Source organism: Cheilinus undulatus, linkage group 19 (genome assembly GCF_018320785.1).
Source record: "Cheilinus undulatus linkage group 19, ASM1832078v1, whole genome shotgun sequence".
NCBI lineage: Eukaryota > Metazoa > Chordata > Actinopteri > Labriformes > Labridae > Cheilinus > Cheilinus undulatus.
The window spans coordinates 8,822,883-8,849,498 of NC_054883.1; the positions used below are offsets into that span (position 1 = coordinate 8,822,883).

General features: G+C 38.9%; 1 protein-coding gene across 1 annotated transcript in view; it reads left to right on the forward strand.

The window, feature by feature from the left end:
* Window positions 1-26,616, forward strand: part of LOC121527225 (tyrosine-protein kinase yes-like) — a 41,849-nt gene that overhangs the window by 8,133 nt on the left and 7,100 nt on the right. Inside the window, exons 2-9 of the mRNA XM_041814078.1 lie at window positions 13,538-13,844; window positions 18,187-18,286; window positions 18,722-18,820; window positions 19,052-19,155; window positions 19,354-19,503; window positions 22,553-22,708; window positions 23,142-23,321; window positions 24,106-24,182. Coding sequence (XP_041670012.1) covers window positions 13,547-13,844; window positions 18,187-18,286; window positions 18,722-18,820; window positions 19,052-19,155; window positions 19,354-19,503; window positions 22,553-22,708; window positions 23,142-23,321; window positions 24,106-24,182 — 1,164 coding nt within the window. The 5' untranslated portion in view covers window positions 13,538-13,546. The remainder of the gene's footprint in view (window positions 1-13,537; window positions 13,845-18,186; window positions 18,287-18,721; window positions 18,821-19,051; window positions 19,156-19,353; window positions 19,504-22,552; window positions 22,709-23,141; window positions 23,322-24,105; window positions 24,183-26,616) is intronic.

The following is a 26,616-nucleotide window of genomic DNA, read 5'->3' on the forward strand; positions in this document are numbered from 1 at the left end:
GTGTTCAAGTCATTAGCAGCTTAACACACCTCATCAGGTTAGAGATGAAATGCAAAACTTGGAGTGTAGTTAGACAGAAGGAAACCTAGAGAGACTTAAAAAAACATGTTTTCTGTGTTCCTATACTTGGAGATAAATTGAGTATGCCATCAAAGGCTTGTTTTAAGGGAAGAAGGGGGTTAATAACACTTGAATTTGGATTAAAAAGCATTATCTCTTTTTAATTTTGTTATACCGTGAGATAATACCGTATCGTCAAAGACAAGAAAAATACCGTGATATGATTTTTAGGCCATATCGCCCAGGCCTACTGTTGAGTGTCTTTTGTTGATGTCCAGATCACCAATCTGGACTTTGCCGATGATGCTGTGATCCTTGCCAAGACTGTAGATTTCCTTGTGGGGGCTCGTAGGCTTTAACATTGGGATTGGGCATCTCCTGGACCAAAACAAAGATCCAGGCATTTACGGATGCCTTGGATGCTACCATAAAATCTGTGTCTGTGAATTGTGAGAGTGTGGAAGCTGCAGAGCAGTTCACTTTCCTTAGCAGCATAATCCATCGATCTTCTGACTGCAAGGTTGAGATCAACCACAGATTTGAACTTGCACATGGGGTGATGGGTTTGCAGGGCAAGATGTAGTTGTGCTTCTGGTTTCTGAGTATGCAAACAAAAGTCAGTCTTTCGGTCCTTGGTCCTCTTGGTGTTACGATACTCTTGTGAGGTCTAGACATTGACCGATGACTTCTCTGTGGTGTATTTTGGGGTGTAGTTTGCAAGACTATGTGTCTAATGCTCAAGAGAGCAGGGATGGAAAGGTTAGCTGCCTGATACAGGAACGGAAGTTGCACTTGTACAGGCACCTGGCATGCTCTCCCAGGCCTGACTTCACACTGGGTGCTTGGGACCCAGTGGGCTGGTCCAGACCTCAGGTGTGGCTGCGTGTGTCATGGAGGGGTCAGCTGGGAGGATACCTGGAGAGATGGGACATGGGCCTGGTGCAGGCCTGGACAGTGGGTCTCAGATGGCCAGAGCAGTGCAGGACAAAGGTTTACACTGCTAAATGCTGAACGGGCATATGCTCCCATACCTGACCCGACTTGTTAAATTATTGCTGTCATCTGAGTGATTTTGAACAATGGTAGTCACTAGTCACCATTAACCTGACACGCCAGACTCGGAGTGTAGTTGGATGAATGTTCTGTCTGTCACATCCTCACGGGCCAATCAGGGCAACAGAACACGTGATGTGAACACGTGATGTGGGCGCTAGCAAGGTGCGCCCTTGTCGAGGAGTAAGTTCCATAGAGAACTGCATAACGTGAACAATGGCGACTGTAGACATGTAAGTACACGACTTTGTCATTTTTGAAATGAAAACAACTCACTGCTGTTGTTCTTCTTTTAACGAAGAAATATCGCCAAGTTCTGATGAAACGGGCGCTTTAGCAGCAACCACACTAATGTCTTCTGCCATATCTGCACCCACTTTTGTTGCTACTTGCTTACGTCACGACTCCGCAGCACCCGAAAGTACTGCCCCTTGTCGCTGATTGGTCCTGTCACTTTCTAACCAGGCCCAAACAGTTCAGACGGGAGCTTTGCAAGATGGATTCGCCAGTGAGAAACAAGGAAATGGGCGTATCCATCTGCTTTGCAGAGTTAAGTCACCATTGTTGCGTTTCGAAAATGCTGTCTCAAACTAACTTTTGGTCAATGTAGTTAAAGGCAAAGTCAAGTCAACCAGTACTAGATTGTGGAGATGTATGATATATATATAGTGTAACATATGTATATATTTGCTTGCTTCTGCACATGTCAAAGCACTTTGTAAATCCATGTTTTTAAAAGTGCTATACAAATAAAGTTATTATTATTATTACATTAATATTATTATTAGAACTTTTAGCCCAAATATAATCAAAATGTGGGATTTATATTTATAAAAGAACCCCCTACAATGTGTGACATCAAATACCTGCATGGTTGATACCAATAATTTTTTTATTCCAATCAGTGATAATGTTTATTTGTACTAAATACAATGGGCAGTTTAACCTGAGTGTGTATGGGACTTCTAAAGCTTTTGCAGCCAGCCTCAAGTGGACACTCAGGGAACTGCAGTTTTTGTACTGATGCATTGGCTTCTGTTTTCAGTTGCCGTCTACCCTTAACATGTCACTATCATGTTAGCTAAATGATAGCTTGGGCATGCTAAATGCTTCCAGTTACGGTGCAAACATTAACTATGCCAACACTGATACAACATTTACATTAGCTAATTGAATTCCTTCAAGGTGTTGTTTAAAGATGTCTGATTGATGCACCACCTGAAATATTCATTTTTAGTCTGATTAGATCACTCATTCATTAACTTTTCACAGGTCTCCTCTAGTAAGTTCTACTTTAATAAGGTTTAAATTTTTGATACTTGATACATATTGGTACCACTTGTTTTTAAACATTGCGTAGGCTGTTATTTCATTGATTAATAATCACAAAGTTCTAAGGCTTTTAAAAATGACATCTGTTTTGTAAGATTGGTGCGTAGGAGAGGAATGAATCCTTAAAAAAATTGAAAGTAACTTCCCATACACTGCCAAAATTGCACAAATACATTGGCAAAGTTTTGGTCCCAAAATGTGGCCAACATATTAGTGCACTTTGTTCTGTTTGTATGAGTTTGCTTGCAGTTTCTAATGCAGTGTCTAGGACTAAATTTTCATGTAGATGTGGTTTCAAACAGGTACAAGTATTGGTTTTTACTCTTGTTAAAATGTGAAATTCTCATATTAGGACAGCTCTGTACTAAAACATGGCATATTTTGTTTCTGACCGTGAGAGCTACATGTTTGCCAGTCCTGCACTTTCAGCTGACTCGGCTAAATATCATCCCTGCCTGCGGCCTTCTTTAAAATTCTGAACCATGCCTACTGTGTGTACCCAAACCTCTAGATATCCGCGATTGTGAGTAAGAAAATATGTGCTTTTCTCTGTCTTATCAGCATTTTGTGAAGCCTGTGTGAAATTCCCATACTGTGGCCCGAGCAGGGGGAAAGAAAAGCGTTGGCAGGTCATTGATAGGAAGAATTCAGGTTGGAGTTATCACTGTAACAGAAGAATATGTAAAGTTTTGATTTCATAGCTTCAGCTCTGAATAGCTTGAATAAATGTTTTTCTTCCACAGCTGGAGATAGAAGCTGATTCCCAGCAGCTGTCTGTTTTAGTTTTAGCTGTAGCGTGCTGAGGCCTCTCAGAGTGGAAACTATGTGTTTTTGGTGGAAACGAGCAGGGTTAGAGGGGTCAAAGGTCGCATGGATCCTCAGATGTTTGTGGAGGACTCAGTCCCTCAGGGGAACATCTGGAGCCTCCTCAGACTTTGACTAACATATGTAGTTTTTGTTTGATGTATTCACTGTTATACTTTTATTTTAGCAAACTCTCAAGTTTTGATCAAGATGTACTCAGAAATGTCAAAATATGTATGTCTGATTTTTAGTGACTACCAAAGTAAGATTTATTTGACTGGTGGAGAGAACCAGTAACGGGTGTACTGGAGTAACCTTGAAGCACATCATCGGTAGACTGTATGGGGCAAAGATTAGTAAATTCATGACACCAAACTCCTTCATTAGAACTGTGAAAGATCATTCAGTGTGTTTACATGATTTTGGCGCCTTTTTTGATGCCATTTATATTGATTTTCAACTCTCTCACTGATTTCCTACACTATCCTCTCAGAATAAAGCGTGAAAGCCCTGTCCTGCAGTTGTACATCTCTGTGAGGTTGCTGGCCAGTGAAAGTACAGTGGTGGGTAAAGAAGTGCTAGGGTAGATTTCATCTCAACCTTGTACCCACATAATTTTTTCAGCTTCCCTCTTCCTGAGTCGCAGTGGACATTTGCGCAGTATGAAGGAAATCCCTCAAAGCATTATTATGGTATCCCCTTAACAAGGGCAGACAGAAAACTCGAAAATATCATGCCTCTGGCCATGGCTGTCAGTGGCATGGCAGCATAATAATTCCTGTTACACAGGGGAAACACTGCAACACATGAACAAGACAAAACTGACAAAGATAAAACATGGCTTCTTCCCCAGAATAGTGGTAGGAGAGGACAAAATCATTATAAACCAAAAGTTCCTTGTAGAAGCTTTACTGTATATTTACTTAATTTTAGTCACAATCAAAGCTACTATCACTAATAGAAAAGTCATGTTCATAAGATGTTAGGGTGCTAAGGATTCACCACCTCAGTCACAAACAAAGCAGTAAGCTGCTTTGTTTGTGATCACCTCCTGGCATCTCCTGTTTCAGGCAGGTCCCTGCAGTGCTGGTTAAGCGTCCTTGAACAAGACCCTGAATTTGACCTGGCAGGTGGATTGCTAAAATACAAAGATTATATCCCGTCTTTGGCCCTTGAAGCTGTAAAGGAACTCATCAAGAGATGGAAAATTTTCAGGATTTCTTCAACAGAACACAAACACTACCAACAGTCTGAAGCAAAGCAGCTCCTCTGTGTTTTTTTTTGAGTGTTTATTCATTTTCAGTGTTTGAACACAAACACTGTTGCTGACACTAAAAATGTCTCAAAAATACCAGCATGAATACACATCTTTGTTTTTAAGATTTCAGTTATGTCAGCTGAGAAAGATTTTTTTTGCCTGGAGCCAATCATCTCAAACCGTCTGTTAAAAATCACACTGCTTTGATATCAGCCAGAAGAGAAATCAAGCTCTCTTTGCCCTCATTTTCAGTCTGTCAAATAGAGAAGAGCTCAGACAATAGCACCACGCCTTCCTAATCAGATAGAGGAAGCAGCATCGAGGTATACACATGTGTTTCTGTATTTTGAGTGCATGATAATTCTCCTCTAAACTCTTCACCTTCCTCTCTCATTGTTTCCATGTGGCTTAAACTGGTGCAACTGGGAAGGCCTCTTATGTTTGCATGAGATGTGCTGTTGTAGGTCATGTTATCATCCTGAGGGCAGTGGGATGTTGTCAGCAATAAGAATTAGTTTCTATTATTAGCAGCGCGGCAGATTTTCCTTGTGGTCTCATGGCTCTGCTGCTCCTGAATGATTTTGTGTTGAAATGAACAGACTTTGATGTAAAAGGCGGTGAGGTTTGGCATTTAGGATCCCCCAAAGCTGAGTCCAAACTAAATGCTCTTTGTGACCTTAAATGCAACCCACAACACATCATTTTGGTCCGTCATTTTCCACCTCATCTGAGAAAGGTTGCAATTTTAACAGTGTAAAAACCCAATTGTGTCATTTTGAAGAAGCAACCACCGTTGCTGAGAAATCAAGCCAATGCTGAAGTGCAAAAAAGGCCGTTTCTCAAGTTTCCGCTGCAAAAGCCAAAGAAGGCTCATGAGAAAATGCTATTTCAGAAACAAACATGTTTACTGCGTGGTATAGAAAAAGAAAATCAATAGCTCATATATTTACAGGTACACCCTGTACAGGGGGGGATTTTTTTTCTCACTCACCTGTTTTGATGATAATAAGTTACACATAAATCTGTGTAATTAACCTTCTGGTATTTATTTGGAAGACAATTTTAGTTTCTCCCACTTATTTTGGATAATTTGGACCTGTTAAATTGAAACAGTAACTTGTAAGTTTCTTGGACAGTAACTTGTTGGATTTTTTTTTTCCCCAAATCAAAAAAATCCTCAAATTTTCAAAGCATTTCAGTAAAATTTCTCTGAAAACATATTTTTAAAGTATCCTATAAAACATAAATTTGTGTGTTTCAGTGAAACTTTGTCTCAAAGACTAAACATGCCATTAAATAAATCCCCAAAAATTCCATGTAAATCCCTGAAAATTTGAAGTTAAGTTTTATTTGCATGTGACAGCTGACAAAGCAGATCTTGAACTAAATGAAAAGGCATGCTTAAGATGTGCAATCACCAGTGCAGGCATGCATGCACTGTGATAAATAACCATATCAACAGCATAAAAATGAAAAGAAGCATTTGGTATGTTTTGTCTGAGGGTAGTGATATAAATAGTAAACAAGATTGGTTCCAAAACCTTGAGGTACCCCCTTTCAAATTAGTAGCACCTCTAATGTTGCACCCTTTTACTCAGGGGTGTCAAAGTCAAGGACCCGGGGCCAAATCTGACCCGTGGTACAGTAATATCCAGCCTGCAAGATCATAGCATATTTCCATTATAACTTGCCCTCCAGCATGAGGTCTGCATATTTTCTCCAGTATAAAAATGTGAACTTAACCTTGATGATTTAAAATATCCTTTTTAAATTATTAGAATCTGAAAGAGTAAAGAGTGAAAATCAAGAGATAAAAAAACAAGAATGTTGGGGGAAAAAAATTGTGTTCTGATTTCATGTTTCTCAAAATTATGACTCATACTCAGCCTTTTATTCCATACTTTGACCTTTTCAATTCATGATATTTTCTCTTTATATCATATTTTGACTTTTTAGATTCACAGTTTTAAATTTCATGTCCTATTTTGACCTTTTAAACTTATTCTTTTAAATTGCTCCTCATATTTTGACCATTTTAGCCCCTAACTTTGTCTGTGTAATCCCGTATTTCTACCCTTTAGACTCACGATTTAAAATTTTTACTCATATTTTGACTTTTAAACTCATGATTTTGAATTTGATCTCACATTTAGATTTTCCAAACTCGTGATTTTCACTTTCTTTCTCATACATTTGCCTTTAAATACACAATATTTTCATTTTAATTTTGTTTTGACCTTTTATCTCACCTTTCAAAATGATTTTCTTGAGCTTTAAACTTATCATTTTGACGTTTTGAAATTTTAAAATGATTTATCATCCGTGTTTTTCTTCATATTTTATTACTGGTGAAAATGAGGTTGACAGTTTATGGTTAAATGTTAACCCTGGCTCTCAGGTTGGACCTGAATCCAGAATTCGGCCCCTGCTGAGATTGAGTTTGACACCCCTGCTGTAGTTAGCAGCCCACCCAACAGCATGCTGTGAAAACTCAGTAGCTTCCAAATGAATGATAAAAAATGATTACTTCCAGCATAAATATTGCAGTACCCTAATATCAGGTTGCTCTAACAGTGTCTTTTCTGCACTTTTCTTATGTTTCTCCCTCTATTTCATTTCCACAGCCTACCCATCATCACTGGTACACCAGTCTAGTCCTGTTCAAGATTTCTGCCTGTTAAAAGCCCATTTTCCTTGCTTCTCCTGCCAAGTGCTTAGTCACTGATGGAATAATGCTGGGTCTCTAAATGTAATCTAACAAAGAGTGCAGTCTGTTACTGCTTGTTTGATGAGTCCTCCTACAAAGATCCCTCTCAGTTATCAGAAAAATCTCTCGGTTGCTGCTGTTTCAGAGAAAGATATTTAAGGTCTATAAGGACCAAAATGACCCTGTGCAGGTGGACTGTGTGCTTTTGGTCACCATTTTTTTTTTTTTTCTGTTAATATCCTCTTAGGGCAAATCCTCCATCCGTATAATCCTCCCAGTTCAAGCTGTTGGAGCTGGCACAGTCCGCATGAATGCACCCTCCCTCATACTACCAACCTGCCGTTTCACTCTCTTGTTCTCTCCTGAAGTCCATCTGAATTGCTTTCATTATGCCAAGACAACCTCAAATGGTTCTTCTATCTAAATAACTCTTTTTGTGTGCCATGCTCTCCTTTTCAGCCTGGATACAGTTGAATTCATCCGACTAAGAAAGGCTGTTTTATGTGCATATGAAGGCAAAAGTTTAGAGGATTCCTTTGACGTTTTTCTGTCATGTATATCATCCACTCAGTGCTGTGCAGATTTAGGTCAGCTCTTATTAAGATAGTAGACCATATATCATATTTCATGTGTCTCTACTTATACAAATACACTCCTACAGGGAACAGGTGTGAATACACATACAGAGCCTGCTGACAGATGGGCTATAGTGCTTTGCTCTCTTAACTAGGAATGACTGTTAGAGTCTCAGCTTCAAATTAAGAGAGTAAGAAGACATTTACAAGCTGAGAAATAAATCACATAACTTCCTGAGAAATTTTGCCATGTAACTGTTTAAATCATGGTTTGACACAATCTGAGGCTTATTGAAACTGATTATTTGTCCCAATAAACCTCGATTGTGTGCTGTCAGTGAGATTATTTACTGTTCAAGACTCCCTGCTCTGAAATAATTGATTTATGTGTTTCTAGATCAGGCAATGGCCAATAAGATCGAGCAGACCAGGTAGCACCAATCAGATGTTGCAAACATGAACACAAACATGAACACAACTAGATTGTCTTCTACGCCAGGATTTCACCTGATTTGTTTGCTCATTTCTGTCCCTCATTTTACTAAGATCAATCTGAAGCACTCTGTTGTACGCCAGCCAACTCTAAAATTAAATATGGATCCTAAACCCCATCAAAGCATATTGAAAGCCTCTGAATATTCTTATATTTATTTCATCACTGAAGCTTTTCATGATGGAAAAGATGTTTTCCCCTCTTCTCTTGACCTGCTTTGCCATGAGTTTGGATAGTTATGGGCGGGGCCTGGTTGTACTGGAAGCTGGTATATACAATGGCTGCCACCAGTGTAGTAATTAAGTCGGATATAGCTATAGTAAGGCAGTAGTTTTAGCAAACTGGGCCACATTTCTTCATTAAAACAAGAGTAAATATACTGATAGCTGCTCATGGCAGAGAAGATGTTTTTGCACATTTCCCTATTGGCCTCAGCATAGATTTTATCCATCAATAAGCTCCACCATCCATAAACTACCACAGCACCAGCCTGTTGAGCTCAAGCATGCCTACAACCTCATTTTTTCTTGTTTCTCCGATTGGCCTGTGACAGACAGAACATTAGTCCAATCACCTTCTGAGATTTTTTCGAAAAGTCCTGCCCTTCCCAAATGCTTTGTATGGGAGGTTTCCCAAATGAATGTAAAATATTTCATATGCCATGGACATATGAAACAATATCTGGTGTGTCAGGTTATGACAATTAAGTTCTATAAAATCATCCATCCATTATCTATACCACTTATCCCATTCTGAGTCACAGATTGGAGCTGATCCCAGCTGTCAATGGGGGAGAGGTGTGGTTCACCTGGTCAACCACAGAGACAGCCAGTCATACTTAGGGGCAATTTAGGGACACAAGTCAATATAAAGAGCTGCTGGAGGAAGCTGGAGTACCTGTGGAGAACATATGCAGACTCCACACAGAAAAGCCTGAAACAACAGGGATTCAAAACAAGAACCTTCTTCCTTCCAAATCAAATAAAAGCACATTTTGATTGCATTTGGTCAAAATGGCCAAGTTGGCCACCAAACAATCAAACAGTAAATATCTAATAGTTTTTAGAGGTAATTCAGTGTGGACCTAATTAGGGTTTGTAAGAGCCCAGTAGAATGGTAGCGTTAATGTAGATGAAAACAGACATTTATTAATGCGTCAACCAGTGAGTTTTTGAGTTTTTCATCTGAAGGACTTATTTATTTATGAAGTATTAGTTATTTTTGTGAGGTAAGTTTATGCCTCTAGCTTGAAATCACAATTGAGGTTGGGAAGGAAAAAAGCAAGGGAAATAAAGAACTCTATGCAGCAAAGATTGGATGCTAGCCGCAACATTGCAGCTCATAGTTGGCACCATAAATCTGGAGAATCAATGAATTGATTTGCACCTCCTGCTGTACACCAGAGATGTAAATGACTGTCCACTTTGTTCCATTTTGGTTTCTAAAGACGTGCATTCTCTTTCAAAGTTTCCATCATTTGGCTCAGTCCTGCCGCAGTAATAATAAATTTGCTTGAGTGATGTCATTTCTTTGAAACAGCTGATGCCTCATTTTTGAAAAGGAAAAACATCCTTCCTCTTAGTGCAAATATTTCTGGCACACTGTCCGGTGTTTTACAGTGTGGTAAGTTCACTGCAGAGCCAACAGGCCAGACTCGCGTCTGTGTGCTGAGGAAACACAAGCCCACCGTAGTCGACTGAGTGAAGCCTTATGCTTTCCATGATACTGGCTTGATTCTAGGGGTTGAGGAAAAGGTTGGAAAATGTCTGTTTTTCTAGCCAACATTCCCAACATATTGGCTGTAGTTGTAACATCTGAGAATAGATTTATTGGGATAATCCTTTGAAGACATTTGTAGGAATCTGTTTCAGTTTGTCACATCACATCATGTCTCTGTAGAAGACGACCAGAATTTAGCACAAGCTGTAATTTAAACGGTTGCACGTTTTTGTTTTTTTGTTTTTTTTATTAGAGCTAAGTGTTCTGAATCTTTGGAAGGTTTCTGTGGTTGTCCCCATTTAGTTGATTTCCTTGGCAGTTCAGCTGAAGAACTCGATGAACCCTCGATTGTGCCCCTCCTTCTTCGATGAAGAAAAATCCCTCCCACCTCTCCAAAAATCAAGGCCACTGTTCCAGCATGGGTGAAAAGGTGCATTTCAGCCCCAGTAGACCCTCTTCAGTTTCATCGATGCATGATTGCGACCCTGTTATTCAGTGAACTGCTGCCCTCATCTCTTCTGTCACCAACTGAGCCGCAGTGCTGCTCAGTAGCATGGGTTTGTTCAGTTGGCTTTTATTCTCTACGTTTGGAATAAAAGCTCCTATTTCATTTCAATCCTCCATTGTTTTACTGTCTTGTAATGTGTCAGCGCCAATTAAACAACTCCAAGTCCTCGAGCAGCTGTTGTTCTTGGCAAGTCAAAGCGTTCTGATCTCCCCAAGCTCAGACGTCTTTACGAGCGTGTCTGATTGTCTCCACATTTTCCGGGCCTTCACCTCACTAAAGAATGCCTCAGTGTGACTCCGCCAAAATTGTGTTAGGGGAGGAATGACAACCATGCAGATGGACACATATCGATGTTTTAAATCTTGTAGAGTGGTCAGGCCAAGCTGAGCCATGGACAGATTATGACACAACAGGAGCCTCATACATGAGGGAGCAAAGCGCTTCGATCCAAATTATATCAGTAACATTTTGAAGGGACACCAGCACCAAGGATTAAAGCCACAAACACCACTCAGAGGTGTAGTTTGTGGTCATTTTTTTTATTGTCTCTTTGTTATCATTGTGTACCTTGGAATAATTTAGGCTTTATTGAGTTCATTTTGCACCCTTTTTGGTAACATTCACTCTTTCTCGAATCATTGTTGTCATTTTGTAATTGATTATTTCAGGCCTTTTTGGGCCATTTTCTGGTGATTTTGCATCCCTTTTTGGTAATCTCAAATCTTTTTTTAATTGACATGTGTCTCTTGGTTAGAATTTTTCATGTCTAGTGGTATTAAAGGAAAGGATAAGCACTTGTTCACTATATTTAGCAGCTATTTTTTGTTGTTTTGAATGCCACGCTAGTTTAAGACCATTTTGCATCTCTTGTGTTCATTGCAGGTGTTATTGCTTTTTGTGTCTTTACAGTCATTTATATGACGTTGTGCCTTGTTTGTTGATCTTTTGCATATATGATTGTTTTCTGTAGTTTGATGCCATTTTGCATCCCTGACATTCCTTCTGAGTGTCTTTTATTAGTTGTTTTCTATAGTGTTTTTTGTAGTTGTCTTTGTGAATGTCAAGATCTAAAAAATTGTTTTTTTATCACACTGTTATCCACTGTTATAATTGAAGCAGGATGGCTGCTATTTTGCATACCTTGCATTGACTGTGGTTGTCTTTGTAATTGTTTTGTCTTTGCAGTCATTCTGGTTTTTTTTGTTTTGTTTTGTTTTGGTCATTAGGCAAGTTTTTTGGCCATTTTGCATCCCTTTTGTTCTTAAAGGGGGTTTTTGTTATTGTTAACCCGTCTTTGCAATTATTTTTGTGGCATTGTAGTAATTGTTAAGTAATTGTTAATGTCAATATTTTTGTACCAATATTTTTAAATCAGTACCCTTTGCCTTGGATACTGGATACTGGTTGTTGGTGTCTATGTTATTGTTTTGTTGTTGCAATCATTTAATAACTAGAGTCTTGTGGTCTCTGGTTGTAATTTCTAGTGGTCATTATGCATCTGCGATTGTTTCCTGCTGGTTTAATGCAATTTTGCGTCTTTTGTGTACTTTATGGGTGATTTTATTATTTTCAATGTGTCTGGTGTAATTTTTTCATGTCAGTTTTTGTTGTAATTTTTTTTGCCCATTGTAATCAATTGAGGCAGGCTTGTGGCTATTTTGCATCCCTTGTGTTCACTTTGGTTGCTTTGTTGATTTTTTTTTTTTTACTATGAAATCTTTTTTGTTTTGTGTTGTATTTTAAATTCATGGTTTTTGTTTTATGTCTCTTTAGAGCTGTTTTCAGAATGTTTGTGGCCATTTTGCATCCCATTTTTGGGTGTTTTTGGAGCCCTTTTTGTGTTCTCATTATGTGAATGTCAAGACTCTTTTCTTGTCTTTTGTTGGGCTCTTTTTCAGTCTTGTTTTTTTTTTTGTGTTTGCTTGTGATCATTCTATGCTTATGGGCATTTTGCATCCCTATAAGTTCATTCAAGGTATTTTTTAAATATTTTTGATATGTCTTTCCTGTTTTTTGTGTCTTTTTATAATATTAGGATTATTTTGTTAGTACTCAGATTTTTAATGTTTCAGTGGTTGTTTGCATCTGTTCTTGGTGGTATCATGCCTTTACACGGCCATTTTGTGTCCCTTGTGATCAATCTTGGAGTCTTTCTTAGTGTTTTTTGTGTCCTTGTAGTGATTTTTGTCTCTATGTTGAAGTTTTTGTTAAATGTTTCTAGTTGTCTAGCATGTTTGTGACCATTTGGCATCACTTTTACTCTTTTTTTGTTCTGCAGTTTTTTGGTCTTTGCCTTTTTTGTTTATTTCAGTCTTTTGTTGCTTTTAGTGTTTGTGGATTTTTTTTTTTTTTCAAATATCTGGTTGAGTTGAAAGCAAGAATAATTAAAACTTGCTTTAGACTTAGGCTCTGACCCAGGAAACCAGTGACCCTGTTGGCCTCTGGATGAGCTGGGAGGTGTGTAGATTAATTCCTCCATGGGCTGAAGGGCCTAAAAGTTGACATTTGAATTGAATCCAGGAGGGCATACATGTATAACCCAGCACTAATGCTGCATAAAGCTCTTACTATTAACCCATTTTATCCATTTTAATCTGTCACTTGTATGTAAACATTAGTGATCTCTTTTGGGAACAATGACATGTAATGGATCAACTATGAAAATTATAATCACTTTCATCCCTTTGTTTTGTACTTGTCTAAATTACAACATACATGCATGATTTAATCTAAATGTTTGACTTATGAGTGATTCAAAGCCGATTTAACATTTGCCCATATGTCCCACTTACATGGCTTATAGTCTTAGCATTTGCAACAACAACAAAATGAATCACGTGTTAATATCAGGTCATTAATTTTTCATTTCATAACCCATGTTGCTACAGGCCTTATGTTGCAACTGTTAATCCTGCTCCTCCCTGCCCTCCACTTATTTATGTATCATTGAGGCGACTGAAGAATCTGATGCTGTAGTTTCCAGTATGCCTCCAACTAAGTGAAGCTTTGTGTTTTGTCCATCCGGCAGGGCGAGACGATGGGCTGCATAAAGAGCAAAGAGGACAAAGGCACGACGATGAAGTACCGGCCAGAAAATGCCACAGGATCAGACCCCAACACCATCGCCACCACCCCTCACGTTGGCCACTACGGTCCTGATCCCACCCAGCTTCAGCAGAATCCGCCTCCCTCCTCTTCGTCAGGGTCCGGAGCTGCAAACTTTAACCACACCCTCACGCCGTTTGGAGGGTCCTCATCTGCCATGACTCCCTTTGGAGGGGCGTCGTCCTCCTTTACGGGTCCTGTGTCCAACTCTTTCTCTGGTGCTGTCTCAAGTGAGTGGTGTTGTATTGTATGATGACATCACAATGCTGATTAAAATCTGATTTTTCAGCCAAAGTATTTCAGTAATTCAGTATTTTCTGAGACTTTTTTCTATTATGATTATTAAATCAAGATGTAGAGACTAAACATGTTGTGAATGGGTAATCCTTCCATGTTTTTAAAAAAAGATTTTAGGTCTTTAAGCTGAATGGTGCAAGAGCTTTTGCTTTGTTTAGACAAACATCTCAATAACTGTTGGACTTCTTTCCACAAAACTTGACACAGATATCCCTTCTGCACAGGGGGATATTACCAATAGCTTGTGTTGCACATATGCTGTGACTTTGTATTGAAATACATTTGCAAATACAAATACATTTTAAAATGGAGTTTGCAGCTATAACTGCCTCCATTCTTCTTCAAGGCTTTCCACAAGATTTTGAATGTTTCTGTAGGAATATGAGCCCATTCATTCTGTAGAGCATCTATGATGTCAGGCACTGTATTGGACGAGAAGGCCTAGCTCGCATCTCCATTTCATTTCATCCCAAAGATGCTCAACAGTGTTGAGGTCAGGGCTTTGTGCGGGCCAGTCAAGTTCTTCCACACTGAACTCATCAAACCATGTCTTTATAGTCTTTGCTTTGTGACCAGTCATGTTGTAATAAAAGGGTCTTCCCGAAACTGTTGCCACAAAGTTGGAAGCATAGCATTTTCCAAAATGTCTTGGCATGCTGAAGCATTATGATTGGCCTTCACCTGGAGATAAGGAACCTAGCCCAAACCCTAAAAAACAGCCCTATACCATTATCCCTCCTCCACCAAACTTCAGATTTGGCACAGTGCAGTCAGGCAGATAAAGTTTCTCTTCAATGCAATCTGCCAAACCTAGATTCTTCCCATTTGACTGCCAAGCAGAGAAGCATGATTTGTCACTCCAAATAACACATTTCCACTGCTCTACAATCCAGTGTTGGTGCACTTTACACCGTTCCATCTTACTCTTGGTGTTGGACTTGGTGATGGGAGTCTTGCATGCAGCTGCTCAGCCATGGAAACCCATTCCACAACGCTCTCACTGCACAGTTTTTGTGTTCCTAATTGTTTCCACATTCTAATAATATCACTTACAGTTGACGACTATCCAGCAAGGATGATTTCATGAACCGTCTTATCGCAAAGGTGACATCCATCACAGTATCACCTTTTAAACCCCACAACGAGGCTGTTTTGTAGTTTCTAGTGAAATGTCTCACCAGCTATTAGACTGATTCACAGTTTGGGATGAAAAAACTTGTGATCCCAACCAGAGTGCATGTGTGGCAGTTAAATATTACACCCCAGCCTTTATTATTGAACTGTTCTCTCCTTGTTGGACTCAAATCAGGCCTTACAATCAGCTGGGATCACCCTAAATGTTCCCAAGCAGCTTACACAGACCCTGAAAGAGCTAGTTGGGATTTATGTTGTAATCCTCCTGCGTGTTGGATTATCTGCTCCCAGGAGAAGGTGAAGGTGGCACTGCCATGGTGTTTGCCTTCTGCAGAAGATAATGGGATTACTGTTGACAGTGTTGATATCAGTGGTTGGTATATGAATGTCATCTATCTGGAGTGTGGCTGCACACTAGGTAGAATATTTCACAGCATATTAAGACAGAAATATCAGCTGAGGGAAAATTTAATGAAATATACATCCCAATGTTTAATCTTAGCTCATGGTAACACCATTAATACCCAAGTGTGTTAAATGGGATCTCAATGATGACAGCTGGGATGATGATTATATTTGAAATGGTTTGATTTATTGACTTCTCTTTGCTGAGTGTCTCAGTATCAGTGTCTCTTAAGAGAGACTATTCACTGTCATATTTCAATGCAGGGGAAATATTCATATCACATCCTCTACAGCTATGAGAGAGATAAAATGAATACAATATGAGCTCTTAGAGACAGAGCCACTGAAGTCCAAACAGAGTTAACATTTTCATATTTTGTGAACAGGATCTTATCCTGTTCACAAAATATGCACATGATAAATTTGTGCCAACAGTATTAGATCTTTTTCACACTAGATGAGTAGGCTGCCAATAGTGTTCGCAAGATAACCGCTGTACTAGGTGTGTGTGTGTGCACAAACTTCAACTCGTACATACATAGTAATTATATTGTGGAGACAAATTACTTATGCACAGATGACAACTTTTGCACCAAAGTGATTATATTGTGTGTACAAGATGTTAACTGTTTACACATTTAACACATTTCAGTCCTTAAAACACACTTTAAAGTGTCAAGAATGATGCTGAATGAAGAAAGACTTCAGCTGAAGTAGGTCTGTTTGTTCAACCAAAAATCCTCCAACCTATCTGTTTGTATTTTTAATATTCACAGCTGATATAGGCTGATTTTTAAAGCCAGAATATCAGTTGTAAATATCGTCAGAAATGTAGTAAATCTGCCAATACCAATAATATACTTGATAAGCTAACATCTGCCGATACCAGCATCCTACTGATTGCATCCCTACTTGTGTGCACAAGATAGCCTGTGCAAACAGTTGTGCACAATGGATAGTTATATTTAAACAAATGTTGCTATTATGTGTTCACACGATAGCTTTTGCCCATCAGATAATTACAAGGTGGAAACATTATCTTCTTGTGCAACTAAGATAATTTTATCAGGATACATACAGAAAATCTGACACTGAATGTAGTACTTTTTAAGACCTTTTTAAAGCCCATTCATACCTTTTAAGGCTCTATTACATCTTCATTTTCTAACCGGTTGCATTAACAACAGTTACACTATGTATGGGTTCTGTGCCGATAGTAAATCCTCTACATACTTTTTACAACTCAAGCAATAATACTTATTGTAAGTAATAGTAAAGTAAAAATTTGACAACAAATGATGAAAAATGCCAGAATTATTTCTTATTGTAGTATGCATTTTAGGCTTTCTTGGAGCATGTTGAGATACAACTATTAAAAAAACACTGATACCATGAGATATCTGAATGTCAGGTCTTATTTTCAACTAAAGTGTCCTAAAAGTAGTTTATCACGATCTAGAAGAACTTACTTGCACGCTTCGCACTGTAGTTAAAGCTAAACAGTAGAATGGCATACATTCAGGTTTTAAGATGAATATATACAAGCTGTAAATGCCCACTTTACGATTCTCACAATTCTCCTTAATTTTTCTTTTGTTATTTTGAAATATTAACGTATCAATGATTATTTAACTGTTGCAGCTGATCAACCATAGCTCAGCTTAATGAAGTTCCTTTAATTTTGATATTTTATTTCCATAAGTCTATGCAGACTGTAACCTCTTTAATATAAAAATGAAAAACAACAAATTTAAGACCTCATATTCTTGCTTTAAGACTTTTTAAATACTTTGTAGATGCCGTAATTTAGACTTAATTGATTTATAAACTTTTAATACTTTTTAAGACCCTGCGGACACCCTGTTATTGTGGGAACATGAATATTACTTTTGCTTAAATGATAGAAATATATGGGAACAAATAATCACCCTGTGCAAACAGCATAACTTGGTTGCACATGATAATTTTATGGTGGACACACAATTTAATTTTCCTGCACAAGATAAGTATACAATGAGAACAAGGTATTATGTGCAAGCAGAATAATGTGTGCACCCGAGATAGTTATCATGTGAAAACAAGATTTTAACTTGTCTGCACAAGATACTAAAATGACAAGAACAAGGGACTACCGTGTGAGAGCAGAATAACTTGTGTGCACAAGATAATTATATTGTGGAGACAAATACATTTTGCGCACACAAAATGATTATGTGCACACAAGATATTAATTTGCGTGCCTTCATTTATCTTGAGCACTCATTATATGGTCAATTGTTCACACAAGATAATTTGTTAGTGCTCACAATATAGCAGATTGTGTTGAAATACGTTTTTACTAGAGCACTGGGAAATAAGTTGAACGCTCAAGATGACTATATTATCATTTCGAAAAAAGATAAAGCTTGTGGGCAAAAGTTATTTATTCATGGACACAAGTTTGTCTTGTGCACTGAAATTGGATGATATTTAATATGATTATATTGAGTGTGAAATTTGTTCAAATTTTGAGACTTCAGGAGCTCTGTACTTACACTTTGCGTGACAGATTTATCAGATTTCTCTTCTTTTATCAGCCTTTTGAAAGCATGCGCAAACATCAACCTGTCCCTGACATGCTCCCTCTAATATCCTCTACATGGATTATTGTTTGCCATAATTTGTCCTTATTGAAGGGATTTTCACAAGCTAACACTTTTATTTCTATTTGGATCGTGGGGATTTTGTGTGTTTCAGGTGGCGTTACGTTCTTTGTGGCCTTGTATGACTATGAAGCTCGAACATCAGACGATCTTTCCTTTAAAAAAGGAGACCGCTTCCAGATCATCAACAATACGTAAGAACCCCACTAGTCTCTCTTTTAGTTTAACGTGGTTAATTTAGGATACTTTACCTTTCATATTTTATTCTAGCCTGCACCTGTTCTTGGTTTTTGCCCACATGAATGTGTTTGATTGCATTTCATCCCTGTCGCAGGATTTCTCTTTTATTTCACTCACGCTGTGGCAATAATGTCGCCTGTGGTTAAAGCATTGTAATGTTAAGTAGATTACTCTCATTCAGCCCCCATTGTGACAGAATTTGTCAGTCATGCCTCACATTTCAAAGATGGCTAAACATTTTTTTGTGTCAAATCTGGAGGTTGCAGAATAAAATAATTGCTAAAAGATGAAGAACACCGTTTTCCTCTTGAGGCATCATACAGTTAATATGAGGACAAATTTCTACAAGTCATTTGTCTAATCATTCCTGTGCTCTCATCCTCCTACAGCGAGGGAGACTGGTGGGAGGCTCGCTCCATCAACACGGGAAGGAAAGGCTACATCCCGAGCAATTATGTTGCCCCTGCCGACTCCATCCAGGCTGAGGAGTAAGGCGCTGCTGCTGTTTGTTATTGCCTCATTATTCCATCTACAGCGCCAGGAGACTAATAGTGCTAACATGATCTCATCTCATGTGGCTTTCAGCAAGCAGGGGGAGCTTCATATCATGGTTCTGATGTTCTAAGCAGAGATATCTAGTTAAACTTTAATGGTTTCCACTCAGATTCTCAGTCTGCACTTAAGAGTTTTTTTTTTATCTGTATGCTTCCTCTCCATAGGTGGTACTTTGGTAAAATGGGGCGTAAAGATGCTGAGAGGCTGCTGCTGAATCCTGGGAACAATCGAGGAACTTTCCTGGTGCGGGAAAGTGAAACTACTAAAGGTGATGATCCCTTACACAGACACATTTGGGTATCCTCCCTGTTAAAAGTTCTGTTTAATGCCTCTGCATCAGCAACCGCCATGTTTTCTGGTTGTCCATCCAGATGTAAGCACATCTGTCAGGGCCACTCCTTTCAATGCGATATTTCAAAAAAAGGCTTTGAAGTTGCATGAAGGACATTTCCCTTGTCTCCTGCAGGTGCTTATTCTCTGTCCATACGAGACTGGGATGATGCCAAAGGAGACAATGTGAAACACTACAAGATCAGGAAGTTGGACAGCGGGGGATACTACATCACCACACGAGCGCAGTTTGATACATTGCAGAAGCTTGTCAAACACTACACAGGTATGTATGTTCTCTCTCAATGTAAATACATTATTCACTGCAGTTATTCATTACCATGGTGCCTAAACGGTGCCTGAATCAGTACTTTACCACAAGTAAATAAATGCTGTCTTGATATTGTTTATGATTGAGACAATGTCTTAAAAAGATGCCAATAGAACATAGCATAAGAACAGGAAACAGTGTATCTTCTTTATGAAAGAGGCTCAATCCCTAGTTTTGGTGTTAGTTCTCATGCCATCTGCAACTAATTTTTAAGTCTATGGCAGCAATTGTACTTGACCTTTTACTCATGCAAATATAATATCATGTTCCTGTATTAAAGGTTAAAGAGTATTATGTTAAGGGATTAAGGAGAACTAACCTTTTGTTATCAATTCACTGCTTCTTAATATCTATGAACCAAAAAGACAATGGACACAAAAATACATAGATATTTTGGAGGTTAAAATATCTAACATCAGCATTAATGCACCTCCCAATTAACAATACTGTTAGCAAGGTAATAGCTAACATTGTCTTATAATAGAAAAAAATGTAAACAGCTAAAATTAACTTTAAGAAGACATTTACAGCAGCTAAGATCAGCAGTAATGCACCAGATCTTTGCTAGCCAACATTGCTGTAGAGCACAGGTGTCAAACTCAAGGCCCAGGGGCCAAATCCGGCCCATGGTACAGTTGTGTCCGTCCCGCAAGTTCATATGATCTGTCTATTATAACTGGCCCACTAGTATGAGGTCTGCAGATTTCCTCCAGTAAACGTATAAACTTAACCTTAGTGATTTAGAATATCCTTGTTAAATTATAGAACTCTGAAAAAGTAAAGAGTAAAAGAAGTTAGATAAAAAATTAAGGAGGGAGAGAAAAGAAATTAATGTCATTTCCTATTTTCAATTTTGCATCTCACAATTCTGACTTAAACTGATGATTTTGACTTTTTTCATGTTTTGACCTTCAAGATTCACAATTCAAAATTCTAAGTCATATTTTTACCTTTTAAACTTGTGATTTTGACTTTCTATCTCATTTATTTGCCTTTTAATAACATTATTTTGCCATTAGGTTAAATTTCATGTGTTGACCATTTGAACTAGTAAGTTTGACTTTTTATCTCAGACTTTGAGCCTTTAAACTTATCATTTTTACTTTTTTTCATCTCAGAATCATTTTTATCAGTGTTATTTATATTTTTTTATATTTTACTAATGGTGAAAATGAGGTTAAAGTTTATGTTTAAATGTTGACCTTAGGTAAGGCCTAAATTTAGAATCCACGGTTGACTTTCACAATCCGGGCCTAAATGGTCCGGCCCTCAGGACGTCTCATTTGAGCAAATCTGGCCCCAGACTCAATATGAGTTTAACACCCCTGCTGAGCAACATTAACACTAGCTTGCAACCATTACTGTTAGCAAGGTCACTGTTACTTGCAATACCTTTAAAAAGAAATTCTCAGCGGCTAACGTTAGCATCCATGTGTATCCATGTTGGTTAGCCAGCCTTGCTATCAGCCAAAGTGAACACTAGCTTACTACCATTATTGATAGCAAGGTAACAGTAGCTTAGAATATATTTAAACAGTAATTTACAGCAGCTAATTTTAGCATTCATGTGACTAATGTCACAACATCACTGTAAGCTAACAAGCTAAGAATAGATTGCTGCCATGACTGTTGGTAAGGTAACCATAGCATGTATTACCTTTAAATAGGAAGTGGACCCCTTTGAAAACGAGATGATTCATCAAGAAAGGCTATTCAATGAAAATTTAACATAAATTTGTAACAGCTAGCATTAGCATTCATGTGCTAATCTTTGATATTCAACATTGCTGTAACGTAACTTTGACTAAAGCTAGCTACATTGGCACACTACCGTTTACAGAAATCAACATCAGCTACAACAAGTAACACCTAAACATTGATAGTCTGTTTGCTATAGACAGATACAGTTGCTTACAGTAGTTTTAAAAAAAGTAATTTTTTTAACAGCTGGCATGGGCATTCATGTATCTAATGTTTGCCAGTATTGCTTTTAGCTAACATTGACACAAGCTTGCTGCCATTACTGTCAGCAAGGTAACCGTAGCGTACATTACCTACAAAAACTACCGCAACTAATGCCAGGAAAACACACCCTTTCTTTGCTAGCCAACACTTCTGTTTGCTGTCGTTAACACTAGCTTGCTATTACTGTAAGCTAGATAAGAGTTCCTGCAATACATTTAAACAGCCTAATTTAAAGCAGAAAATGTTAGCATTCATGTGCCTTATGTTTGCTAGCCAGCATTGCAACATCTAATATTAACACCAGCTTGCTACCATACTGATAGCAATTTTGGCAGGGTAACAGTCAATAACTCACTTACATTAACAAGGTCTCTACGATAGCCTCACATTTAGGAAACTGTTGTGATAGCCAGTAGGTTAAGCTGCTAATTTTAGCTGTTGTGTGTTGATAGTTGAAATTTCTTCTTAATTTTAACTTTGAACATTGCCATACCTTGAATTCTAGCTATCCATTCATTGCCTTTGATGGGGCTTAAGAAGTAGTGCAATGGAAGCAGTTTGTAAGATTTTCAGTCTGTTTGTATGCTGAATAGCACTAAAATAGTAAAACAGTATTCAAACGTTCTACTCTTAGTGTGGCATGAGAGCAAAACAGCAACCGTGTGAATAAGGGAGGCAGGTTTTCAGAGTGTTACCAAGATGGAAAGCATTTAATTTGATTAACAATTGATGGGCCTGTTATAATCCCTGTATTCTGCCTGAGGATGATCAGGTTAAATCTCTGTCATCCCACTTGCTTTCAGTCTGACTCTGCAGAGGGTTTCAGTGTGTTAAAAAGCCACTTCATCTCATTTATATTTCATCAAAGTTGCTATAAGAGTTTGATTTCATCCACATCAAATGAAATGAATCGATGCATGAAAGAGCGCAGTTTTAAAACGCCGGCTCCTGCTGGTTCAAAGACTCATGTGGCTGTGTGTGTGTGTGGCTCCTCTGGGTGTAATGTACCATTTTGATCTTCTTGCTCGCTATATCACAGAGCATGCTGACGGGCTCTGCCACCGGCTGACCACCGTCTGCCCCACGGTGAAGCCTCAGACCCAGGGGCTCGCTAAAGATGCCTGGGAGATTCCTCGAGAGTCCCTGCGACTGGAGCTCAAACTTGGCCAGGGCTGCTTTGGAGAGGTCTGGATGGGTAAGAGGAAGAAAAATGAGATTTCTGGCATCATGCATTTGTTTATTGTTTACTTGTAATTATCCTGATGCGAACATAAGCACAAGATCAGCATAGATTTGTAGAGGAAATTTGACGTTATTTGCATAGACTGAAACACGCAAACACTCCAAAGCTTTTATTTATTGTGTCTATTTTTGTCTAAACTTGGGAATTATCCACTTCCTGCAGTTGCTTCCTCTGTTTGTTGTATATCTCCAGAGATGGCCAAAATGATTGTTTCCTTTCTGACCTCACATCCGCTCATCCTTTTCAACAAGAGTGCATGCATGACAGCACATGTCTGAGCAATTACAAGACCTAATTAATGATATTGTCCCGCTCACACACCATTAACAGCACTGATTACCCCCGCGGCCTGTGGGCTTTTTTCTATCCGTGTTTGTCTTTTCAGGCACGTGGAATGGTACCACGAAGGTGGCCATAAAGACGCTGAAACCAGGAACCATGTCGCCTGAGGCTTTCCTGCAAGAGGCTCAGATCATGAAGAAGCTGCGACACGACAAACTGGTGCCTCTTTATGCTGTAGTCTCTGAGGAGCCCATTTATATCGTCACCGAGTACATGGCCAAAGGTACAGGCTGAAACAAGAAGCGTACCATCCAAACTGGCATACTGAATTAGCTAATTTTCTGAAAACTTCCTGACCTAGAGAATAACGAGACTCAGCTGTTTACTGTTACTCTCATGAGGTCTATTTTTGAAGAAAAGCCTCATGCTCCAGACTTTTTAGGCACTGAATTGATCACGCAGCTTTGGTTTTTCATGCACCGCATTGATGTCAAATATACACATGATGATTCCCTTAAAGAAGAAAATGTAAATTTTATGGCTGTTTTAATTAATATGCTGTACAGATTGAAGGTCCTTGAAAATCCCTCGTGGTTCCCTGAGGTCTGAAACTGGGATGTTTAATTGAAAACTGCTGTAGTTCTGCGGGAAGGTTTCATAGCTTCAGCTGCAATGCGTTTTTTTCAGGCTTTTATGAGTAATTAGATTTACGTGTGTGTAAATGTTAACTCTATGACATATGCCTGGGTATGCAAGCGTGTCTAAATGCCTGCTACGCTGTGTGTTGTGATCTCATTGAGTATTTTCTACCATTTTTCCACTCCTAATGCAGAGAAATAATTCCACTAATAGGAACCAAATGAGAAAAATCCAACCTGAATGTCATACAGCTTCAATACCAAGCCTAATTTATTATTCAGTTTAATTTTCCAGCTAGATATAAAAAGGATTGAGGGCTGAACATTTCATATAGGAGGCTATTCGTATGCAGGTGCTGTCATTTATTACATGGACAGTATATCATGGCTGCTTTGCATTTATGACTTCTTACTTTTGCTGCTGTATAGGAAGCCTGCTCGACTTCCTGAAAGAAGGTGACGGCAAATTCCTGAAGCTCCCATTGTTGGTGGATATGGCTGCACAGGTAAGAAAAAAATCATAGTAACCTGCAATTTTATGTCTCAACATATTTTCATGCCTGCCATCCCTCCTATTTTTCCTGGGTTTCCTCCTGCTCACCTCCAGTTTTATGATCTTCTTTAAATGGGCTTATTCAGATACACAGATTTATATGTTTTCTGAGGATACTAAAGTTGCCAGATCATGTAGGAATCACACACACAATCCACATCTACCTAAAATTTAGGGTTAGGGCCCCCTGTTCCTGTGGCCTGGCAAGGAGACAACCTCATGACAATACTTATCTTACTCATGAGTGCTCATCTCAGTACACCTTTTCCTTTAACTGAGGTAGTACATCACTGTTTTTGTAAACAACAAAGATCATTTTCACCATAGTGTTTGCTATATTTATTCAGAGCAACTGGGTCAAGTTGTTAAGCTTTACAAATACAATATCTTGCTTTGAATTACTAAATAATAATTGGAAAAGATGTTTGCAACTTGTCTCTTTCTGCAAGTGTTACTCAAAGGATTCCTAAAATATAATTTCTGGTTGATCATGACACATAATCATCTATCCCTCCATCCATCTTCTTCCTCTTATCTGGGGCTTGGTTGCTGTGGCAGCAGGCTAAGCAAGTCAACCCAGGCACTTTACGCCCCAGCAAGTCCTGGGTCTACCATGGGGTCTTCTCCCAGTTGGACGTGCCCAGAAAACCTCCACAGGGAGGCGTCCAGGAGGCATTCTAATCAAATGCCCAAACTACCTCAGCTGGCTCCATTCGACATGAAGGAGCAGCGGCTCTACTTTGAGGGCCATCCAGATATCCAAGCACCTCAGCCTATCTCTAAGGCTGATCCCAGCCACCCTCCGGAGGAATCTCATTTCGACCTCTTGAAGTCGCGATCTTATTCTTTTGGTCACTACCCAGAGTTCATGACCATACCAGTCTCACTGTCCATTCTACCCTCCCTTGTGAACAAGACCCAGAGAAACTTGAACTCCCTCACTTGAGGCAACAAACCTTTATGAATGTGGCACTTGGGGAGTTGAGTCACATTACCTGGAAGAGGGAACATAAGAATTAGATTATTATTTTTGTGGAGGAAGCGTTACTTGTGTAACAAGGTGGAGGGGTTACCAAGGTACAGAACTAAATGTTGATATTTCAATGAATAATCCCGAATTTATTTAAAAACGCAGAATAACCAGTGCTAAAAAGTACATATAGATTTTTATGTGAATGGTAACATCCATCCTTCATCCATTGAGCCTTGGGTAGGGGATCTGCACTCACATTGTAACCTGAGTTGTCGCCATTGTCAATTTTGTCGTCTAAAATACTGCTGCAGCCATCCTCTTGATGCTTCTCTTCTAGAGGCTAAGACTAAGATATTTTTGATCCCATCTGCCTTCAGCATGCAGTTTGGTAAATTGCATTGCAGTTCATCTGTCAGGTCTTAAATACAAAAAGCTCATTCAGAACGCACTGACATGATTGCATCAGGTCTTTAAGGTAAAAGGGCTTAAAACTTAAGGGGGGACTTTACCTAAACAGCCTGGTTGGAGAGCCTCACTCTCCATATCTATATTCTTTTTATTCCTTATTGTTTATAAGCACCATAAGGAAATACTATACAATTCCTCAGTAAGCAATCAGTACTTTAAGTAAACTTTAAATGAAATACTTTTACTTGAGTGCAGGGGTTAGCGCTGTTGCCTTACAGCAAGAAGGTTGCTAGTTTGCTTCACTTCCGCGGAGTTTGCATGTTCTCCCCGTGCACGTGTGGGTTCTCTCCGGGTACTCTGGCTTCCTCCCACCACCAAAAACATGCCCATTAGGTCAATTGGTAACTCTAAATTGGCTGTAGGTGGGAATGTGAGTGTGGCTGGTCGTCTGTCTCTATAATGTCATCCCTGCGATTGACTGGCGGCCAGTCCAGGTTGTACCCCACCTCTCGCCCAATGACAGCTGGGATAGGCTCCAGCACCCACCGTGACCCCTTACGGGATAAGCAGTATAGAAAATGGATGGAATCTTCTGTTCTTCCATGTTAAAGGTTGTATGGGGAACATAGGTAGGAAATTTAAGCTTCTCATTACAGCTGAAAATATCCATCAACATGGCTACAACCCTTGTACCCTACCCACTTTCTTTTATGTAACATTTTTGTGAACACAGAGAATTAGAAATTGTTTGTGTCTTTTTTATCAATGAACTTGCACACTTAGATACACACTTAAATATGCAAAACCTCAACAAACTGACTATAATTATATATGAAAGTGACTGATGGTTCTATTTTGAGATAAGAGGGAAGAGAGTTAGGGATTGATGCAATGTGCACTAAAAACTTCAGTTGTAGGGGACACACAACCTCAAGAACTATTTTTTTATTTGTTTTACAAGTGCAGAATTTGTGTCAGTGAGTCATGCTGTTAAGTTCAGAGCTCT